The sequence below is a fragment of the Ictidomys tridecemlineatus genome, chromosome 5, assembly GCF_052094955.1.
Source record: "Ictidomys tridecemlineatus isolate mIctTri1 chromosome 5, mIctTri1.hap1, whole genome shotgun sequence".
Classification (NCBI taxonomy): domain Eukaryota; kingdom Metazoa; phylum Chordata; class Mammalia; order Rodentia; family Sciuridae; genus Ictidomys; species Ictidomys tridecemlineatus.
Genome location: NC_135481.1, coordinates 96,227,437 through 96,246,147, shown reverse-complemented (window position 1 = coordinate 96,246,147; position 18,711 = coordinate 96,227,437). Strand labels below are relative to the sequence as shown.

General features: G+C 43.4%; 3 protein-coding genes across 5 annotated transcripts in view; 1 reads left to right on the top strand and 2 right to left on the bottom strand.

The window, feature by feature from the left end:
• Nucleotides 1–760: 760 nt before the first annotated feature.
• LOC101960165 (acyl-coenzyme A thioesterase 1) lies at nt 761–8,629 on the bottom strand. Of its 2 annotated transcripts, XM_078050498.1 has the most exons (4): nt 7,910–8,629; nt 5,365–5,567; nt 2,149–2,336; nt 761–2,036 (listed from the first exon to the last, which is right to left on the bottom strand). In XM_078050498.1, exons 1-4 carry the CDS (start codon nt 8,493–8,495, stop codon nt 1,658–1,660), a joined length of 1,356 nt encoding a protein of 451 aa, XP_077906624.1. In that variant the 5' UTR covers nt 8,496–8,629; the 3' UTR covers nt 761–1,657. The 2 variants fall into 2 exon arrangements, with proteins under 2 accessions (XP_077906624.1, XP_077906623.1); XM_078050497.1 differs by having other exon boundaries at nt 761–2,336; nt 7,910–8,608.
• A 6,761-nt stretch (nt 8,630–15,390) lies between these two features.
• Heatr4 (HEAT repeat containing 4) overlaps nt 15,391–18,711 on the top strand; it is a 41,720-nt gene continuing 38,399 nt past the window's right edge. The window contains exons 1-3 of the mRNA XM_078050499.1: nt 15,391–16,326; nt 17,763–17,953; nt 18,446–18,586. Of these exons, the coding sequence (XP_077906625.1) occupies nt 15,461–16,326; nt 17,763–17,953; nt 18,446–18,586 (1,198 nt within the window). The 5' untranslated portion in view covers nt 15,391–15,460. The remainder of the gene's footprint in view (nt 16,327–17,762; nt 17,954–18,445; nt 18,587–18,711) is intronic.
• Riox1 (ribosomal oxygenase 1) overlaps nt 15,915–18,711 on the bottom strand; it is a 36,648-nt gene continuing 33,851 nt past the window's right edge. For both annotated transcript variants that reach the window (XM_078050495.1, XM_078050496.1), the window contains one exon: nt 15,915–16,228. The gene's annotated coding sequence lies outside the window, so the exon portion shown is untranslated. The remainder of the gene's footprint in view (nt 16,229–18,711) is intronic.

The following is an 18,711-nucleotide window of genomic DNA, read 5'->3' as shown; positions in this document are numbered from 1 at the left end:
TATCAAGCACTGACTTTTGGGGAGAGAACAGTGGCAAGCATCTAAATAAGACATCCTTCTTTCTGCCCCGGAATCTAAACCACCCTAAAACTTGCAATCTCAGATAATTAGCAAATAACAAAGCATAGATATTCAGAAATATATTTACAGGCAACGAAGCCCCTGATAGATCTAGTCCACATGGGTTCTGGAACTAGACAAAAATAAGATGACTCCTGTGGTTTATTTAAGGGGGCACATCAAAGGCAGGGATAAGGTTTCAAAAGGGGAGTTTTGCTTCCAAATATTTTGCAGTCAGCAGGTTGATTGACATCTTGGCAGGTCACACCCATCTCAGGTGCTATGAAGGCTCTGGCAGAGCAAGAAAGAGATTCACACTGTCCCTGGACAATTGACCAGAGGAAATGTCCACTGGCTATTCCCAGATACCATATGTCTCTATCCATGAGGTTTCCATGCAATCCATGGACAGCTCAAGACAACTGATTTAGCAGATTACTTTGGCCTTAAAAAGTTGTGGACAGCTTTTGCCTGCACACATCCTTTATTTGCCTCACAGATCAGTTATAAGCATTAGTGCTGAGCTTCATACAGGTGTTCTGGAGGCTCTGTTTTCCTCCCCAGCCACTCCTTTCCTTCCCAGAATAAAATGTTTGTCAGTCCCATGTGTTGCTGTGGCATAGGGTTTATGTCAGATAGAAGGTCCTCTTTTCCCTAATATTTACTTGTTTTGTAAAATCAATATTCCTGTTAAAATATATTTGTGCAATAAAAAGCATTTTTATTTACACATAGTATATTAAAGCATAACATCTAAAAAGATACATAATAATATATCCCAAATATGACTTCCAGGAATGAGGGTGATAGAGGGGACAATATCCTATGGAAAGTGAATGAGCCCCAGTTATTGGCTGATACTACAGTGTAGGAAAAAGCTACTCCTGGGAAACAGTCCTTGCCAAAAGGTGAGGATGTGAACAGCCTTATACTCAGCTCTGACATCAATAGTAATCAGATGTTCTAGTAAATGGGTTTTCTGGATACAGCAGGATAGCAGCAGGAAGTTCCTCACACTGTAACAGCAGGATAACTACAAAAATGTTTCTAGCTCTGTAACTTTATAGTACACAAAGAAGCCTCTTCATAACTCACAAGCCTTGAACAATTTACAAAGCTTCTGTAGTTAAACTTCCTGATAATGAGACCCTATATAATAAACATGCTGAGCTAGTTCTGTGTCACTATTTCTCCATCAGAGGGCAGTGTACCACCTGGCCCCAGCCTTGCTTAAAAATGTCTCTGTGTTTTTCTTAATCTCTCATAGCCCTTACTCAAGATCCTTTGCTGTTGCTGCATGGGTAGCAGCAGTATTCTAAGAAATGAAAGAGACAATTGCTTTGTCTATAATGGTCCAATTTTTAATTTAATAAATGTGTATATACTTAAGGCTCCCTTTTTAATTCCTGATATCATTTTTTGGATAGGCACTTTTTTTTTTTTTTGAGGTATTGGGGATTAAACCTAGGGCCTTGTGCATGCTAGGCAAGTGCTCTACCATTGAGCTACAACCCCAGCCCTTGGATAGACACTATTTTGAATAGTAATATTTAAAGAGAACAGTATGCAACTTAGAAGAGTTATAATAATAACTCCTCTAATCAGATGAACTAATCTTAACTGGTGTTCTTAGAATATATTCAAGTCTTATCCTCCAAACCTTCAGATAATGGGTTAAATTTTTGGAAGAGCCCTCCTTAACTCTTACCACCCAGGTGTTTGTGAAAGAAAGCCTGGAGTTGTTCCCACACATCCAGCTGGGCCATGGCATGAGCCCTGGGCTCCCCTCCATAGACAATAGGACCACCCACCAAGACATGATGGGCAGCCCTGCACAGGGGCCAGTAAGGGGGCTCAATGTAGTGCCCTGCTTCTGGGTAACAGATGATCTGGGGCTTCTCCTTCCCATGGGCCTGCAAGCGTTTAGAGGCCTCATTCGAATAGAACTCGCTCTTCCAGTTGTGGTCATCCTGACCCACAAGGAACAGAAAGGTGGTATCAGACCTCTCCACGGGAATAAAGCTCTTCTGGTCTTCCAAAGGACTTTTCAGGGCTTCCACAACATCCATGATGCCATCTTTGGTCATCTTGACTCGATCTCTCATGATACCCACAGGGGGCAGCGTCTCGTCCTTGTAGTGTATGCTTGCCCCAACAACGGCCACAGAGCCATTGATTATGACTGCAGCCGTGATGCCCTTCAGGAAAGAGGATATGGCAAGGCCAAGTTCTCCCCCTTTGGAATTCCCAAGAAGCCCAATACCTGGACCCTTTACCTGAAAATGGACAGAAGAAAAAGAAGAAGAATAAATCTCCCACCCATGTCATAGAGTGAACAGTGACCATGCGGGAAATCAGCTGGATCTGAGCCTGAATCTGAGCTCTACCTTCTCTCCAGGTTGTCACCTAGGGAACTCTACATATGCTTCCTCCCTACCTTATAAGAGCAACCTAAAGGGAGGAAAATTTTTTATGTGCTCATGTTTCAGAGGTCTCAGTCATGTCCAGCCTACTCCATTGCTCTGACCTGAATCGAGGCAGAACATCATGGTAGAAGGTGTGGCAAAGGAAAGCTGCTCAGCTCAGGACAGCCAGGGGGTGGAGAGAGATCAAGCGAGGAGCCTGTGGCATAATATAATCCCCTAGTGGCCCACTTACCCAGCCATCTCCACCTTCCTAGAGTGACCACCGAGTAATCCATTCAAATTATTAATCTAAGTCATGTGCAGCGGTGCACATCTGTAATCCCAGCGGCTTGGGAGGCTGAGGCAGGAGGATCACAAGTTCAAAGCCAGCCTCTGCAAAAGCGAACTACTAAGAAACTCAGTGAGACCCTGTCTCTAAATAAAATACAAAATAAGGCTGGGGATGCAGCTTAGTGGTCAAGTGCCCTGAGTCCAATCCCTGATATCTCCCTACCCCCGGCCCCCCAAAATCCCTAAAAACAAAGTATTAACCTATCAATGGTAGTTTGGGTTTGTACTATCCCATGGGACTGCTCTTGTCCTATATTCCAAAGTCCTCTATGTTATCAACAGATGGCCCTTTGATAGACCTCTCTCAGCAGTTTTTTTTTTTTAATTTCAGTTGCAGATAGACACAATACCTTTATTTTGTTTATTTATGTGGTGCTGGGGACCAAACCCAGTGCCTCAGCATGCTAGGCAAGTGCTCTACCACTGAGCTGCACCCCAGCCCTCCCAGCAGTCTTTGTTCTTTCTTTGTGGCTTCCGTAACAGCACCCTTACTGGTTTCATGAAAGTAGTAAGAACTAAGTGATATTTTAATCAATCCAGATTGTCAGAGGAAGTAGATGTGACAACATATGGAGTTAAGACATTGGCAAAATAAAATGCCCAATTTAACTTATCTTTGTGTATATCTTATACCTTTTCCACTACACCCAGTCACCTTTTCTTCTTCTTTATTATAATTCTTATTACGGTACTAGGGGATTGAATCCAGGGGCACTTTACCACTGAGTGACATCCCCAATCCTTTTTTATTTTCACAAGGGTCTCTAAAAGTTGCTTAGGGCCACAAAAAGCTGCTGAGGCTGGCCTCAAACTTGAGATCTTCCTGCCTCTATCTCCTGAGGAGCTGGGATTACAGGTGTATACCATCACACCTGGCTCCTGTAAGCTTTCTAATCACCTTCACCCTTGACAAGAAAAGGAGGTGAAGAGGACATTCCAAGAAGATGGCATGGCAAAAGCAGAGGGAAGAAAGCCCGTGCTCTGGGAACTGCAGGGAGTCCTGTGCAGTCACACATAGTGAGGCAGGAGTAGCCTGGCCCGCGTAAAGCCCTTCTCCTGAATGAGGAAACAAATCTTTAGAAAGAGAGCTTCCTTGCCCTTCAAGGAGGGTCACCCCTTGACATTGAACATGAAAAAGTATGTTTTATGACCTAAAAAAATATATACATTCTGGGGCTGGGATGTGGCTCAGTGGTAGAGCACTCGCCTAGCATGTGTGAGGCACGGGTTTGATCCCTGGCACCACGTAAAAAAATAAATAAATAAAATTAAAGGTATTGTGTCCATCTACAACATTATATACACACACTCACACACACACACACACACATACATACACACACACAAATAAATAAATAAATATAAATATATACACACATTCTTCCTGCTTTAGAAACTACATAATTGGTATGAGGGTGTGTGTGTGTGTGTGTGTGTGTGTGTGTGTGTGTGTGTTTAACTGGGGATTGAACCCAGTGGCGTTCTACTACTAAGTCACATCCCCAGCCCTTTATTTTTATTTTGAGCCAGGGGCTCACTAAATTGCCCAGGCTGCCTTTGAACTTGTAATCTCCTACCTCAGCATCCAGAGTTGCTGATATTATAGGTGTGCATCATGGTGCCTGGTCATATTACCTTTCTTTTTCTCTCTCTTTTTGTACCAGGGATTGAATCCAGGCCTGATTAACAAATGAGCTACACGCCACATCCCCAGACTTTTGAAATTTTTTTTCTTTGGAAACAGGATCTCACTAAGTTACTTAGAGCCTTGATAAGTTGCTAACGCTGGCTTTGAACTTGTGATCCTCCTGCCTCAGCCTCCTGAGCCACTGGGATTACAAGTGTGTGTCACCACGCCCAGCCACATCACCTTTTCCAAGAGCTCCAGTGCTTCCATCCATATTGTGCCCTGATTGAATTATAAAATTAGCAAGGACTGCCTCCTCATTCTTGGCTACATTGAGTCTAAAAACCATAAACTATTCCAGGAACCCAGGTGTTGGCTGTCAATTTCCCCCTTTAAGGCTATACCTGTGCTCTCACAGGGGTATGGGGGAGAGAAAGTGGCTGAGTACAAAGACTTACAAGCAGGCGTCTCCTGGGGAAGGTCATGGCTTCTTCTTACCATTTACTTCCTGACAATCTCAAGGTTCTCAAAGGTACCCTATGAAATACTAAAACAAACTGGAATTCAGAATTCCAGAATACCAACTAGCAAGCTCTTTACTAACAGGAAATGTGATAATGTAGAACTGCACAGAAGTATCCCTGAGAAGTGTCTATGCAAGGCAGTGGCTGCTGGGTTAGGAGAGGCCCCCAAGAATGGGCTGTGGGGCTGGGGTTGTGGTTCAGTGGTAGAGTGCTCGACTAGCACGTGTGAGACCCTGAGTTTGATCCTCAGCACCACATATAAATAAATAAAATAAAGATATTTTGTCCAACTATAACTAAAAAATAAACATTAAAAAAAAAGAATGGGCTGATTTCTGTGAAACCAATAGCACCTATGGGGTGGGAAGCAGCCCACAAAACTAAGAAGAGATCTAACCTCAGGGTGATGGAGCAGGTAGTTCACAGCTTCCTCAAAGTACTCCAGGTGCACAGTCTCTAGGCTCCGGGGAAGGTCATCATAGCCATAATAAGCCAAAGCCATCACAGCGAAACCCTTGCCAGCCAGCAGACTAGCTCGGTACTCCAGAAGGCCACCTCCAAGTCCAAACAGGTCCACAATCCCAGGATAGGGCCCAGGTTCTTGGGGAGATAAAAAAACAGAACAGAAAAGGGAGTTATAAAATAAGCAAGGATTATCTCCTCATCCTTTTAAATCTTTGCAGTGCCATCAAAAGCCATATATTACCTACTGGGAGATGAACAACTTTCCACTATCAAAAATGCTTAAAGACCTCTGGTATCCAAACATCCAGAGAGTGGCCTAGGCTAAATCCACGTTCCCCTCTGTATCAAAAAAGCCCCAAGGATTTTCACAAAGACCTTGTATTTCTTTTGAGATCAAAAACACGTTATGGCCCCGTGATACAGCAACTGGCTAGCATAAGTGATGCCCTGGGTGTAACAGCATTGAAAAAAAATACACACACACATACACACACAAATGAACAATAAGAGCAACAAACATATGGCCTTTCCTAATCCCCAAAATTGGACAATGCCAAATGCCAGAGAATGCACAGCCACTGGAACTGTCATATAATGATTGTGATGCAAAATAGTGCAGTCTGTGAAGAAATCAGTTGGCAGTTTCCTCTAAAGGCCGATGTATTCTTCCCATATGATCCCAAAATCCCATGCCTAGGTCTTTACTCAAGAGAAATAAAAACTGTCTTCACACAAAAGCTTGTGTGGAAGTGTTTGTAGCAGCCTTATATAATTGCCACAAACTGCAAACAAATGTGCTTTGACTGGTGAATGAATATAAACTGTTCTATATCCATATTTTGCATTACACAGAACAGCTCAAAAAGTCTCAAATGCTATTGGGCACAGACTCAAAATGCTACTTACTAGGGCTGGTGAAGCACTAGACACTAGCAGATGCAAGGCCTTAGGTTCAATCCTCAACCCTACAATAAAAAATAAATAAAAGGCTCCATTTTGCATGATTACATGCATAAGGTATTTTCACTATTTATATAATATGAAAATTTCTCTTTTACATATCCAGTTTAGAGAAAAACACAACACTTGCTAGGCACCATGTAATGTAAGTCTCTGAATCCCTTTGTCCCTTTCCCACCCCCCTTGGTGTGTGTCTTACTATTAGTTTTCTATACACACACACACACACACACACACACACGTACATATATATAATTTACTTTTTGCAGCTGTATTGAGAATTGAACCCAGGGGGCGCCTTAACACTGAGCTACATCTCCAGCCTTTGCTGAGGCTATCCTAGAATGACCCATCCTTCTAGGCCACCATGGCCTACCAGTTTTCTTGATAATATCACCACTTACATAAGTACATATGCACCTTAAATAACATTTTGCTTCTCTTGCCTGCCTTGTGAATTTTATCTCAATGCAAAGATACTGAATGTGTTCTGGTATTTGATTATTTCACCTAACACTGTGGGGAACAGGTTGATTCTTGCAGCTGTGGTTCATTCCCTTTGCTAGAAACAGCTCCACCTATCCATCACTTTCACTGTTGGTGGATATTCCGGCTCTCGCCAAATATGCCTCTGGGTGTACATGTACCAGAACAAGTAGAAAGCCACATTCAACTAGGTAACTGCAGAAAATTTTTTTCCCAGAGTAGCTGAACACTGTGACTGCTTCTGCTGCGTACATGAGTTTCTTTCTTCCAGGTACTTGGTAACAATTGGTCATGTCAGAGTTCTAAATCTTTGCCACTCATGAAGTTATGAGATGCATTCTGTATTTTTATTTTTGCATCTCCTTCATTACTAATGAGGCTAAGCATCCTTTCTTTTTTTTTCACTGATCAATAACTTTATGTATATAAAAATTCCCAATAATCTCCTTAGATTCCCAGTTGACGGGAAGAGGACTTCCTCCTATTATAACAGGTAATTTACATAAACCTTAACATATTGTGGGAATGGGGAGAAAAGTTGTAAAACTGAGAAACTTTTAAAGAACATTAAAAAGTTGAAACTACCTACATATGGGGATTTTTTTTGTTGGTTTTTTTTTTTTTTAGTTGCTAATGGACCTTTGTTATTTGTTTATATGTGGTGTTGAGAATTGAACCCAGTGCTTCACACATGCTAGGAAAGCTCTCCAACACTCAGCTACAACCCCAGCCCACTACAGATGCTTTTTAAAATTATTAGAAGTGTCTTTCCCCTTTCCTTAGGATGTCTTTTAGCTGATGAGCCCTGGAATTGAAGAATCTCTCAGATTTAGAGCAACAGGTCCATCTCCCAGGCAGTTTTTCTCTCAGATTTGGAGCATCAGGGCCACCTCCCCAGGCAGCTTCTCTTTCAATTCCTATCGTCTTAACTCTGACCTCTGGGATGTTGGGATCTACCTCTTTCCTAGGCGAAATAACAGAGACAAGAGACAGTGCTAGACCGGAACAATGAGGACCAGGTGGGGGCTCACCTGGTGGCAGGAACAGCGTGGCCCGCACCCTGCCCTCCCGCACCGGCACCCGCCGCACACCGGGCGGCACGAAGTGGCGCTCGTGCAGCGCGTGGGCCAGCTGCTGCCCGGCGTTGGGCTCATGGCCGTCCAGCACCTCCAGCTCCACCACGAAGGGCGTTTGCACGTCCCGCTTCACCAGGCGCCAAAACGCCTTATCAGGCTCCATTGCCCAGATCAGCCCCATGGGCTCCAGGCCCGCGAAGCTGCCGCCCAGCGCGGGCGCGCGCTCCAAGTCCAGCTTGCCCTCCGCGTCCGCGCGGTAGCGCGCGTGGGCGCGGAAGAGCGCGCCCTTCTCGTCGCGCAGGGACGCGCGCAGCGTGACCGGCTGTTCGGGGGCCAGGCCTTGCACGGCGATGTGCAGCGGCTCGTCCCAGCAGCAGCGCCCCGAGGGCTTCAGGCTTAGTGTCGCAGTTGTCCGTGAAGAAGCCCAAGTGCTGCGGCCACCCAGCCTAAGCAGAGGAGGCCCTGACAGCCGCGCCCAATTCTTCAGGCCCCATTGGCACAACCCGCACGCTCGCAGGACAGAGAGCGAAGAGGCAACCATTTTGCACCTTAACTCAGTCTTCGCAACTGAACCGGAGAAGGGAGAAAGTTAGAGGTCCTCTAGTGGCCGGCTGCCTGATGCAAGCTAAGTGCCCACCCGGCCCAGCCTCTCATTTGTCGGAGAGGCGAAGGGCGGAGCCCTGCCAATCAGAAAACGAAAATAGTTACTCATGGAATTTCTTAAGACCGCCTCCACTAAAAACTGCTTTATGATGAAGAATAACTTCCTAGTTCTGCTTCTCAGGCTGTCTTTGGCCCAGGAAAAGTGTGCTGGACCAGGGCTGGCTTTTAAAGAAACCTGGCGCCTAGCAAAGCCTAATAGCCGAGAGAAATGTAGGACTGGAATCCAGTTTTATCACTTTATTGGATAACTGGCATTCGTTACTACTCCTAAGCCTTTTCTTTCCAAATATGCACATTTTTTGCTTGTGTGTTATCTGTCAGTGCTTATCCTTCACATAGGTCCTCCGTCTAAGGGTCTTGACATCTTACTAGCCAGCTATGTGACCTCTGAGCTGCAATCCATAGAGGTGCAAAAATAGCCAAATGATGTAATAGGAATTATGATTTTGTTATACTGGGTTGTCATTTTGCTCCGTTAGGTGAACTTTACCTCCTGTTCATCCTAGATTTCTCATCTTTTTCATTGTTTCATAAATTATTGATTATGTTTTTCATCAAACTTAAGCTTTAAGCCACTTCCAAGGCCTGTTAAGATTTTACATTAGTAATTTCATAACCTTGTTATTGGAGAAACCTGGATATGTATAAGCTGTGTTTACTTCTGCTCCCAAATAAGACCATCCTACAAGTCTTCTCAGCAAACCTATTCCAAGTTGTCTTGAGGCCTAATGGTCGTTAATCACACAACTCCCTTCAGCTCCAATTAGTCTTGTATTGATTCTATGAGATACTTCCAGTATTTTATGCATAGAGTCTCAGGATTTAAAGAAAGGAAATAATATAGCTAATTTGTGGGGAGTTGGGGGTACTGGGAACTGAAGACAGGGAATAATTTAATTCTTAATCCTTACAAGAATTATATGAGGTGGGTCTATGTCGGACAGATTAGACAAAGGGGAATGAAGGAAAAGAAAGGGAGGGGGATGGGAATAGAAAAGACAGTAGAATGAATCAGACATAGCTTTCCTATGTTCATATATAAACATGACCAGTGTAATTCTACATCATGTACAACCACAAGAATGGAAAGTTAGGGCTGGGGTTGTAGCTCAGCGGTAGAGCGCTTGCCTAGCACATTCAAGGTCCTGGGTTCGATCCTCAGCACCACATAAAAATAAATAAATATATTGTGTCCAACTAAAAAATAAATAAATAAAAGAATGGGAAGTTATACTCCATGTATGTATGATATGTCAAAATACACTACTGTCATGCATATCTAAAAAGTATTTTTAAAAAGAAGGGCTGGGGTTGTGGCTCAGTGGTAGAGTGCTTGCCTTGCATGGTGCGAGGCTCTGGGTTCAATCCTTAGCACCACATAAAAATAAACAAACAAAATAAAAGTACTGTGTCCATTTACAACTGAAAAACAGGATTTTTTTTAAAAAAGGACTATATGAGGGGTTAACTGATTTGTTGAACATCACACATCTAGAAAACGGGAGTATTGGGATTCATACCTTTACAAACAGATTCCCCAGCCTATGCTCTGAACCATTATGCTTTATTTGCCTCTCACATAATGATATTCTATGTTGAGTATTTGGAAAATACACTCATATATTGGAGCATTCTGTATAAAAAAAATAGTAAAAGATGCATTCTCTTTGACTCAATCCCACTCCGAGGAATAGTGTCTAAGTAAATATTTACAAATGTGTGTAAATAGGTGGCTACCAGGAAGCTCATCATGGTATTTCTTTTTTGTTTATTTGTTTTGCGGTCCTGGGGACTGAACCCAGGGGTGCTCTATCACTGAACTACATCCTCAGCCCTTTTTATTTTTTGAGACAGAATTACTACTATATGATCCAACAGGTCCACTTCTGGGTATACACCCAAAATAACTGAAAGCAGAGACTTTCATATAAATGTGAGTCTACTGATATCTATTCACAGTAATTCTGTTTAACTTTCTGAGGAATGTACAAGGTTTTGATTTTAGTCCTGTCGTCTTTCGACCCTTCTCTTTCCATCCTAGAGAAAGCATCCTCTGCCCTTTTTCAGCAGCCCAGGGTCTGAGTACAGTTTGTGCCTAGGCACTGACGTCGGTACTCAGGCTGGTCCCAAATGCCAGTCTTGCTGGGAAACAAAAGATATGACCATCTGAAAAGTATGACCTGGGCCAACGAGACCCAATAAATGTCACAAACAGATACCTTTATCTTGGCATTTTCCATCCAGAAGAGGGCAGATTATCGGGTTTATATGAACACTCCTTAAATGATTGACATGTCTACATGGAGAATTGAGCAGTAATCTGACCCCTAGTTTGAAGTACTTAAAAGAGACAGGGGCAAATGAACATAGAGATGTCAAGCTGTTATACTGCTTTTAATTATCTATCAGACATATACAGGCCCAAGTGAAGAGTCACTGCTTTTTAGCAAAAGCAGACTCTGGGTCCCTGAGATCCCTGATGTATAAACTCCTTATGGAAAAAAAAAAATTAAACTGCCTAGCTCTAGAGGTTTATTTTTCAAAAAGCTAAGAAATCCACTAAGCCACCAATCAATAAGTATGATATAATTTCTCAAAACTCAGTTTATAGAAGGAAATTGAATCAATAGTCAAAGATACCCCCAACTGAATCCACAGGTTCCATCAGGAAACTCAAGAAATTCTGAAGAGTTGGTTGCTTGGTGACCAATATAAACAACTTTTAAATCTAAGAAGCCAAAGAAGACTGAAGGCACAAGACCTTGCTTTCCTTTAAGGACTGTACTGTAGGAGGCCATTTTTCAGGTAATTTCAAAATACTGCAGGCTGCACCAGGATTAAAAAGGTTTTCATGAGCATTCACTGAATGAGGCAGCCTGGGGCAGTTTCAGACTCTGGATGATTAGGTGACAAAGAGTCAGTATTACTTCAGATACCAACCAAGACTAGGATCTTAATCAAGCTCTCTCTGGACCCTGATTTGGAGTCCAGAGAGAGCTTGAATGAAGCATTGGAACAGATCATCTTTATGGCAGAATTTCCAAAATAATCTCTGGAGACAGCTATTTAACTGTGTGAATACATAATGAGAAATGGAAACTAGAAAGTTGAGGGGGTGGAAATGAGGGGAACTTTTGGAATAGAGGGAGGAGGTACTTTGCAGCTTGCACAGAATTTTCACAAGTTTCTGGTATCATATCAACACTAAATTTCAGCTTCCTATCAACACTAAATTAGGACAGGTATCAGACTCTCCATTTTCAGATTGGCAAACCATTTTTTGAAGGTGTCATGGTTGGGAAGTGCAGAATCTGGCCTTATGACTCTAAGACTGACAATGATGAGCCTTTTCTGACCAAAAGTTACATTCTGCCAATCTGTTGAAAATATTTCAGTTACCTTCATCTTGGCATTTTCCATCCAGAAGAGGGCAGATTATCAGGTTTAAAATAGACTTTTCATGTGTTTCCTTCCTTTTTGATTAGCCACTCTATCAGATGAAAACTACTATTCCTTAAGAATATAACTGCTAATGATAGTATGGTATTCTTTCTGTTTACATTTTTACTGTTTTGGTTTGGATATGAGATGTTGCTCAAAAGCTCCTGTGTAAATATAGGGCATACAATGATTAGATTATGAGAGCTATATCCTAATCCATGGATTAATCCAGTTAGTGGGTTAGTAATTTGAATGAATTACTGGATGATAACTGTAAACAGATGAGGTATGGCTGGACAAAGTGCTTCACTGGGGGTGTGCCTTGAGGATTACATATTTTCTCCCTGGCTACTTGAGTTCTCTCTCTGCTCCTTGGCTGCCCTGAGGCAAGCAGCTCTCCTCTGCCATGATGTTCTACTTCATCTCCAGCCCAGAGCAATAGAGTCAGCTCACCATGGACTGAGACCTCTGAAACCAAGAGCCAAAATAAACATTTCTCCTCTAAGTTGTTCTAGTCCTCAGTTTTAGACACAGTGATAAAATGCTAGCACTGTTACCAAGGTTTCTTATGTCACATGTTAAAAGACATATATCTGGGGACAACCTTGATCACCCCACACAGGCAGTCATCCTGGCAATCATCCTCTTTCTGTTTTTAAAGTGTTTGGAATCAAAATGCTTCAGCATAAGCAGCAAGATACACATCATTGTGCAAGAATTTGAAATTTTTATTAGAGCACATGTTAAGTCAGAAGAACACAAATAGTGTTCTCATGTGACAGTTCATTTTCAATCAGACCAAGTAGGCACTCTTTCAGGAAAAATATCTCCTGTGCCCAGCCTCTACCTTTGCCCTAATTTCTCTATTTTGACTAACTACTGAGTGCCCTTGTGGCACGAGGCCTTCACAGTTGTGAAAAATTAAACAACCAAAGTTAATTTTATGTGCAAAAATATCCTGCAAGAATATCAAAATAATCCCGTGTGACATAATCTGAGGGAAGTTATCAGTTCTGGTCTAGAAGCATCTAGATGAAAATTGACCCTTAATAGAAACACCACAAGGTCAGATTTATTATTTGGAAGACAGGAGGATAAATCAAACCCTAGAGCCAGAAGGTATGTATTTCATGTTGTGGAGAAAGAGTCATACCTGGTCTGTGGGTGCACACTGGGGCAGTCCAGGATGGGCAGAGGTTGGTAAGACTGAGATAGATAGAATGTTAAAGAATAGTGGTACCTGCTCCTGGGAGTGCCAGGTTAGCATGTTGAGGTGGTGAGGAGAGGAGCTTGAGCTAAGGCCAGAGTGGCACAGAGATTAACTACACTGAAGCTACAGTCCTGCAGACTGGGTTTGCAGCCTGACTCCCCTACTTATGGGCCATGTAAACAATTCATCTTGGTGAGCCTCAGCTTCTTCCAGGATCATACCTTCTGCTACGCCCCTCCCCTGACTCAGGCAAAGGCAAGGCCCTACTGAGGTGGATGGCACAAGGCGTCCATCCTCTAGAGGAGCGCAGTGTGTTTCTGGGAATGGGCTGGTTTGGTTTTGTATTCCTTTAATAAGTATAGTTGCGACTTCTCATATGACCATTAAGTACAAAGGAAAAAACATGACTTTCTCAATTAATGCAACTACTTCTAAAGAATAAATCTGTTTGCTCTAAATGCAATGATTCAGCTGTGGAATGTAAATTGTTAATGTTTAATGAAAAACCCCCTGTAGGAAAAACAGTCAAGGAAGTTTTTGAGAAATTAAATTAAAATCTAGAGAAGAAGAATTAATGTTAAGAAGACAGATTAGTGCTTAGTACTGGGCAACTTGTTCTTGTTCCTGTGCACAATGGTTTGGTGCTCTTACTCTTGTTTGATTAAAATTAATAGCCTCTCTTTTCAAGTTAACCACTTGCCATAACCGTGGCGCCAATTCTAGTCAGTTAAGTCAAGAAAGAATAGTCAAGGTACAGGTCAATAGTCTGGGACATTATTAAAAACTAACTAAGCAGAAACAGCTCAAAGCAAAATGCGAACTGAAAGAAAAAATGCTTGCTCATGCATATGCCAAGATACATTCTTCTTATCTAATTGTAGCTACGTAATATTTTGTTTCTTTGAATAATGATTCCTGTTTTGTAACCACAAAGTACTGTGAGCCTGCCAAAATGAAAAGTATATATGATTAACTTCACAAGTAAAGATTGGGATTCAGCACCTTCACTTTTGTGTCTGTGTTGTTTCTCCACCCCCTTTCGCCGACTCCTGAGACCCCCTGTTGGAGCTGGACTCCGACAACCTTCCCTCTGTGAAGCCCTTAGCAAAATACTCTACGATTTTCAACTATCATTATTAGACCAAGAGAGTATTTCCAAAGGAAATACAAAACAAAATACTAAAAGTATTTGTTTTCTACGGTGCTTTCCATTTTAGTTAAAACCTGGAGAGAGCCAATAGTTAAGGAAGAGATGAAGCTATTTATCCAGTTGAAAAAATGTGCTATTCCTCAAATATTTTAATGATGAAGATTATATAGCAATATGGAAAAGTACTGGGTAACTTGAAGAGCAGAAAAGACAGCAGATGTGGGTAGTTCAGTTAGAGAGCCGAATATTTAACAACATGAGGTGTTACAGGAGTAATAGTTAAACTAAGTGGTATGAATTAGGAATGATATCAATTTGGGTGTGACTGGGCCTGGATAGAAAAAGTTATGGGCATGTATGGGAATTGAGTTGTCCTAAGAGAAGAGATAGAATTTGTGTCAAGAATGGAAGAAAAGGCCATTTCATGCAGAAGGCACAAGAGGAAGCTTGTGGAGGAATACTCAAAGAGCAGCTAGGGGATCCAGCTGGCTTTTGCAGAGTTTACCAGTCAGAACAAAGTCCTAAGCTGGGGTCCTGCTCATGTTGAACCCTGAATGCCAGGCTGAGTTGTTTGAACTTTATGCTGTAAGCTATTTTTGTGTGACGGAGTTGGGAGCGGGGATCTTGCTATATTGTCCATGGTACCCTTCAACTCCTGGCTCAAGCAATGCTCCTGTTTGGGAGCAGGGACCCAGGCATATGACATCATCCTAGCTTACTATAAGCCTTTTGAACAGAGAAAAAGCAATGTCTGAAGACAATTAGAAATGGGAAACTATTGGGGACAGATATAAATACTGGGTCTGATACAAGGAAATACTTTATATGTTGCACTATTTCTTCTGTCCTTCTAATCTGCTTGGCTTTCTCACCCCACCCCATTCCTTTTCTCATCTATCTTCCAAGATAGGCTCTTTCTGTACATGAGTCTGATTTCTACAGACCTCCACCAGTTCGTCCCATCCTCTTAACAGGTTCCTGTCACAGCTGCAGGCCCTGCCTCTGGACCAGGCAGCATAGAAGAAAGCTTTGGCTAGGAAATATGATTGGGACCCAAAAAGAAAAGACCTTCTTCTCTCATCAGTACCCTGAGTCACTCCCCCCACGGCTGGGATGGGGCATGACTCTTGGCTTCTCAAAACTGAACCAAGAGGTCTGTGCATCTGTCTCCAATGTGCCACCCGTCTTCCACTTTGGCCCTCAGCGCTGTGCAAAGCTCAAGAACCAGTATCTGAAGAAGGCTGCTGCCAACCTTACCTTCTCTCAGGAGGTGATGTGGCAGCGAGGCCTGCCAAGCATGCCTTACAGCCAGTATAGCTTTGACCATATCTATGACACAGATGACATCGTCCCACCTTCCCAGATCAGGAAGGCCCAATGTGAGAAACCTGTCAGTGTCAAGTCCCTGAGAACAGAGGACATCTCCCAGGCTATGAAAACAGCAAGCCCTGACAATCTTGTCAAGAAGCAGAAGAAATCAAAGCCAGCAAGCACAATCCAGAGAGCATCTCCCCATCTCCCCCTTTATTCCCAAAAGGATCCAGATTTGCTGAGTCCACCGCCTTCTCCAGATGTGAACCTGGAGGAAAGGGAACTGTGGCTTCCCCCTCATGAGAAGGAGGCCAGAGACTGGGAGGCCATCGTGCTGGAAAAGCTGAACAAGCGCACAGCCCGGTGGATCCAGAGCAAGCGTCCTGCGAGGCCTGGGGTATCACCCAATAAGTGGCAGACGTTCCTGCGTCAGCAGTATGACTGGAGCCACATCCGGGATGAGCTCACCTCCAAAAGCGACCTGGAGCTCCTGAAACAGCTGGAGGCAGAAGAGACAGCAGAGTTTGAGCCTCCAGTTATCATCCAGCCCTCCAAGGAAGAAAAGCAGCCAGAGTTGCGGCTTCCGGTTTACTACAGGTAGGCTGACCAGGCCCCAGGTGTGCCACTGAGGATCCCTAGCTCCCCTTCAAGGACTCCCAGGTGGGCTCACACTCTTTATTTTATCTTATTAATTTTTTGTGTTGCTGGGGATGGAACTCAGGGCTTACCACACACTCTAGGCAAGGGTCTACCCCTGAGCTACACCTCCAGCATACATTCCTTATTTTGCAATGTATTCTACTATCAACCTCATGCTCTCTACTACCAACCATTCTCTGCGATCTCTTCAAAGTAATTTTCTCAGCCTTTGCACTACTGACATTCTGGGTTAAACACATGTTTTGTTTTGTTTTGTTTTAAGGAGCTGTCCTATGCATTGTAGGATGTTAGCAGCATCTCTGGCATTTCCCCGCTAGATGCTAGTAGCACCCCCAAGTTGTGACGACCAAAGACGACTCAAACACTATCAAATGTTTCTGAGGGATAAAAATCACCTCCATTTGTGAACCACCACCTTAAAGGAAAGAGATTGGTTCTTGGCCTTCCCCAGCAGATGTAGCTATCCAACTGCTATTCCAGTTACCATTCGGGTGTTCCCAGAAATGTATCCATGGTGAAAGTAAGGAAGGCAGACACCTCACAGCACTGAGGTCTGACTCTGTCTCACTCTGTACAAAGCCAGGTGTCACTGACTCAAAACCCAGGCAGCTGCAGGGCAGAGAACCAGTCACAAGTGGATATGTATCTATTTATTTATTCATTTATTGGACAAATATAAATTACATTCTTGCTATTTTCAGATAGTCTGCTGGAACTTCAATATAAAAGAACAGATGTGTACCTTTAATAAGATTATAGCCTGTCAACTGGGTGGACAGATATTAAATAACTACCCACACTTTTAGGGTGAGGTAATGTAAGAGGTGAGGTCCCTTCTTTAAGTCCTTTTAAACTCTAAGGGAACCAATGTTTTAAAAAGTGGGGAGGGGGCAGCATTATGCTGCCAGGCCTGGTGGTGTATGCCTGTCATCCCAGCTACTTGAGAGGTTGTGACAGGAAGATGGCAAGTTCAAGGTCAGCTGGGCAACTTAGCAAGATCCTGTCTTAAAATAAAAATAATAAAAAAGGCTGGGGATATAGCTTAGTGGCAGAGCTCTTGCCCACCATGTGTGAGGCCCTGTGTTCAATCCCGCTGGGGCAGGCTGTGGCTTATGTTGGAAGCATGGCCACCCTACAGTGCTGCCAGTGGCTGCAGAAGGTGTGGCCCCATCCGTGGAGGTAAAAGGTAGCTGAAGACAAGCCTTCTGATGGCTCCATATTCAACTGGCATCTTAGGGACAAAGTTAATAGTTAAATACAGGTGTTCAGTCGCTCACATGTGTGGGAGCTGAGCCTAAGAGCTGTGGTGAATCATAAATCTAATGGAAAGTGGGGTACCTTTCCCATTTTCCCCCTCTCTCACCTCTGCCAAGATTGCCCAATTACTCCCCACAAGTGCAGACAGTTGAAAGCATGCCTGGCAGAAATACCACAGCTGAGGATATCGAGGAAAAGAGAAGCATCATCCAGCCCCCAAAGGAGAGCTGCTTCCGACAGGTGAATCCTGCAGCTGGAGAGTTTGCTTACTCCACAGACAACAAGTTTGAGCAAGAGATTTACTTTGGTAATTGCGCCAGCCCCTATGGGGGAGGTAGAGGTGGGTGTGGACCAAGGAAATGAAGATGGCTGGGGGATACAAAGGGAGGTGAGGCCCTGGATGTCCTGGGGATTTCATGCTACAGCTCCTGGGTACCAGCACAGGAGTTGCAGCGGTGGTGTCTGATGGGAAGGAACCAGTTCTCTTCCCCACTACCATATCCCTTCACCTTACTAAGGAGGGAGTGGAAGATGGGATTGTAACTTAAGCAGGATTTGACTCTGGAAGCACCCTACCTCTTCTCTGCCCACCTTTTTCCCTTTGCTCACTTTGAGATTATTCTGCCACTAAGATGTTAAATTGGAAAAAAACCTTCAAAGGATGTCCCACAGCATGGTAATCTTGGGTCCTAGGGCTTAGATTAAGGCAAAAGGAAATTTGGCCTGATCTTGGTGAAGAGAAACCAGGAAGAGAGAAAAGAGGAAGGTTCTGGGGGACTCACTGATTCTTTGTTCACAGATAAAGTCCAGATCATCCATAAGATTGGTGCAAAGAGAGACCAGATTTTCCTGGAAAACCTCAATCGGTACAACAAGCAGTTATCTAAGGTCTTCCCTGAGACTCCAGAAAAGTGGAGTTCCCAGCCTATTCCTGAAGCACGTAAGCAGGAAGCTGATATTGGGGGTAATGATGGAAGTGTGGCTTTTCTTTAGGGTCTCTAGTCAAGGGGTTGGAGCACTCCTAGGAATACGGGAGCTCCCTTTCTACCAACCAAAAGTCATCTT